Below are 2,133 nucleotides of genomic sequence, written 5' to 3'. Positions count from 1 at the left end.
CCCTATATTGAGGATTGTTAAGTACTCTGGTTGGATAGATCCTTTGAGTATGAGATAGTGTCCCTCTTCATCTCTCACTATAGTCTTCGGGGTAAATTTTAGTTTATCTGATATAAGGATGGCTACCCCTGCTTTCTTTTGAGGACCATTCGAATGGTAAATGTTTCTCCAACCTTTTATTTTCAGGTTGTAGGTGTCCTTCTGTCTAAAATGAGTCTCTTGCGAGTGTGACCACCATCATGGCCGTGCAATTTGAAGGGGGCGTGGTTCTGGGAGCCGACTCCAGAACAACCACTGGGTCCTACATTGCCAATCGAGTGACAGACAAGCTGACCCCTATTCATGACCGGATTTTCTGCTGCCGCTCAGGCTCAGCAGCTGACACCCATGCCGTAGCCGATGCGGTCACTTATCAGCTTGGTTTCCACAGTATTGAGCTAAATGAGCCTCCACTGGTACACACAGCAGCCAGCCTCTTTAAGGAGATGTGTTACCGATACCGGGAGGACCTGATAGCAGGAATCATCATTGCGGGCTGGGACCCCCAAGAGGGAGGGCAGGTGTACTCGGTGCCCATGGGGGGTATGATGGTAAGGCAGTCCTTTGCCATTGGGGGCTCTGGGAGCTCCTACATATATGGCTATGTCGATGCTACCTACCGGGAAGGCATGACCAAGGAGGAGTGTCTGCAGTTCACTGCTAATGCGCTCGCTTTGGCCATGGAACGGGATGGCTCCAGCGGAGGAGTAATCCGCCTGGCAGCCATTGCAGAATCAGGGGTAGAACGGCAGGTACTTTTGGGAGACCAGATTCCCAAATTCACCATCGCCACTTTGCCACCTCCCTGATTCCTGGAATCCTAAGCTACAGTAAGAGATACCCCATAGTGATGTAAAATTCAATAAACAGTTTGTCTAAAAGAAAAAAAAAATAAAATGAGTCTCTTGTAGACAGCAAATAGATGGGTCCTGCTTTTTTATCCAGTCTGAAACCCTGCGCCTTTTGATGGGGTCATTAAGCCCGTTCACGTTCAGAGTTACTATTGATAAATATGAGTTTAGTGTCAACATATCTATTCAGTCCTTGTTTTTGTGGATTGTTCCACTGAACTTCTTCTTAAAGGGGAATTTTAAGAGTCCCCCTTAAAATTTCTTGCAGAGCTGGTTTGGAGGTCACATATTCTTTCAGTTCCTGCCTGTCTTGGAAGCTCTTTATCTCTCCTTCCATTTTGAATGAGAGCCTTGCTGGATAAAGTATTCTTGGTTGCATGTTCTTCTCATTTAGGACCCTGAATATATCCTGCCAGCCCTTTCTGGCCTGCCAGGTCTCTGTGGAGAGGTCTGCTGTTACCCTAATATTCCTCTCCATAAAAGTCAGGGACTTTTTTTCTCTTGCTGCTTTAAGGATCTTCTCCTTATCTTTGGAATGTGCAAGCTTCACTATTAAATGTCGAGGTGTTGAACGGTTTTTATTGATTTTAGGGGGGGATCTCTCTATTTCCTGGATCTGAATGCCTGTTTCCCTTCCCAGATTAGGAAAGTTTTCAGCTAGGATTTGTTCAAATATATATTCTGGCCCTCTGGCCCTTTCGGCGCCCTCGGGAACCCCAATTAAAGGTAGGTTTTTCTTCCTCAGGCTGTCATTTATTTCCCTTAATCTATCCTCATGGTCTTTTAATTGCCTGTCTCTTTTTTCCTCAGTTTCCCTCTTTGCCATCAACTTGTCTTCTATGTCACTCACTCGTTCTTCCACCTCGTCAAGCCTCGTTGTTAGGACTTCTAGCTTGGATTGCATCTCATTTAATTGATTTTTAATTTCTGCCTGATTGGATCTAAATTCTGCAGTCATGAAGTCTCTTGAGTCCTTTATGGTTTTTTCTAGAGCCACCAGTAGCTGTAAAATAGTGCTTCTGAATTGGCTTTCTGACATTGAATTGTAATCCATATTTTGTAACTCTGTGGGAGAGAGGGCTGTTTCTGATTCTTTTTTTTGAGGTGAGGTTTTCCTTCTAGTCATTTTGCTCAGTGCAGAGTGGCCAAAAACAAGTTGTATTGGGAAAAGGAGAAAAAGAGAGAGAAGGAAAGAAAAGAGAAAAAGAAAAAAGAGAAAGAAGAAAAAAAAAGGGGAAAAAGA

General features: G+C 44.2%; 1 protein-coding gene across 1 annotated transcript; it reads left to right on the top strand.

Annotated features, from left to right (window-relative positions):
• Nucleotides 1–224: 224 nt before the first annotated feature.
• LOC121474450 (proteasome subunit beta type-6-like) lies at nt 225–931 on the top strand. Its single transcript, XM_041727304.1, has one exon. It carries the CDS (start codon nt 240–242, stop codon nt 846–848), a length of 609 nt encoding a protein of 202 aa, XP_041583238.1. The 5' UTR covers nt 225–239; the 3' UTR covers nt 849–931.
• Nucleotides 932–2,133: the final 1,202 nt, after the last annotated feature.

This window comes from Vulpes lagopus, chromosome 13 (assembly GCF_018345385.1).
Source record: "Vulpes lagopus strain Blue_001 chromosome 13, ASM1834538v1, whole genome shotgun sequence".
NCBI lineage: Eukaryota > Metazoa > Chordata > Mammalia > Carnivora > Canidae > Vulpes > Vulpes lagopus.
The sequence above is the reverse complement of the archived record's forward strand: the minus strand, read 5'-3'. Positions and strand labels throughout refer to the sequence as shown.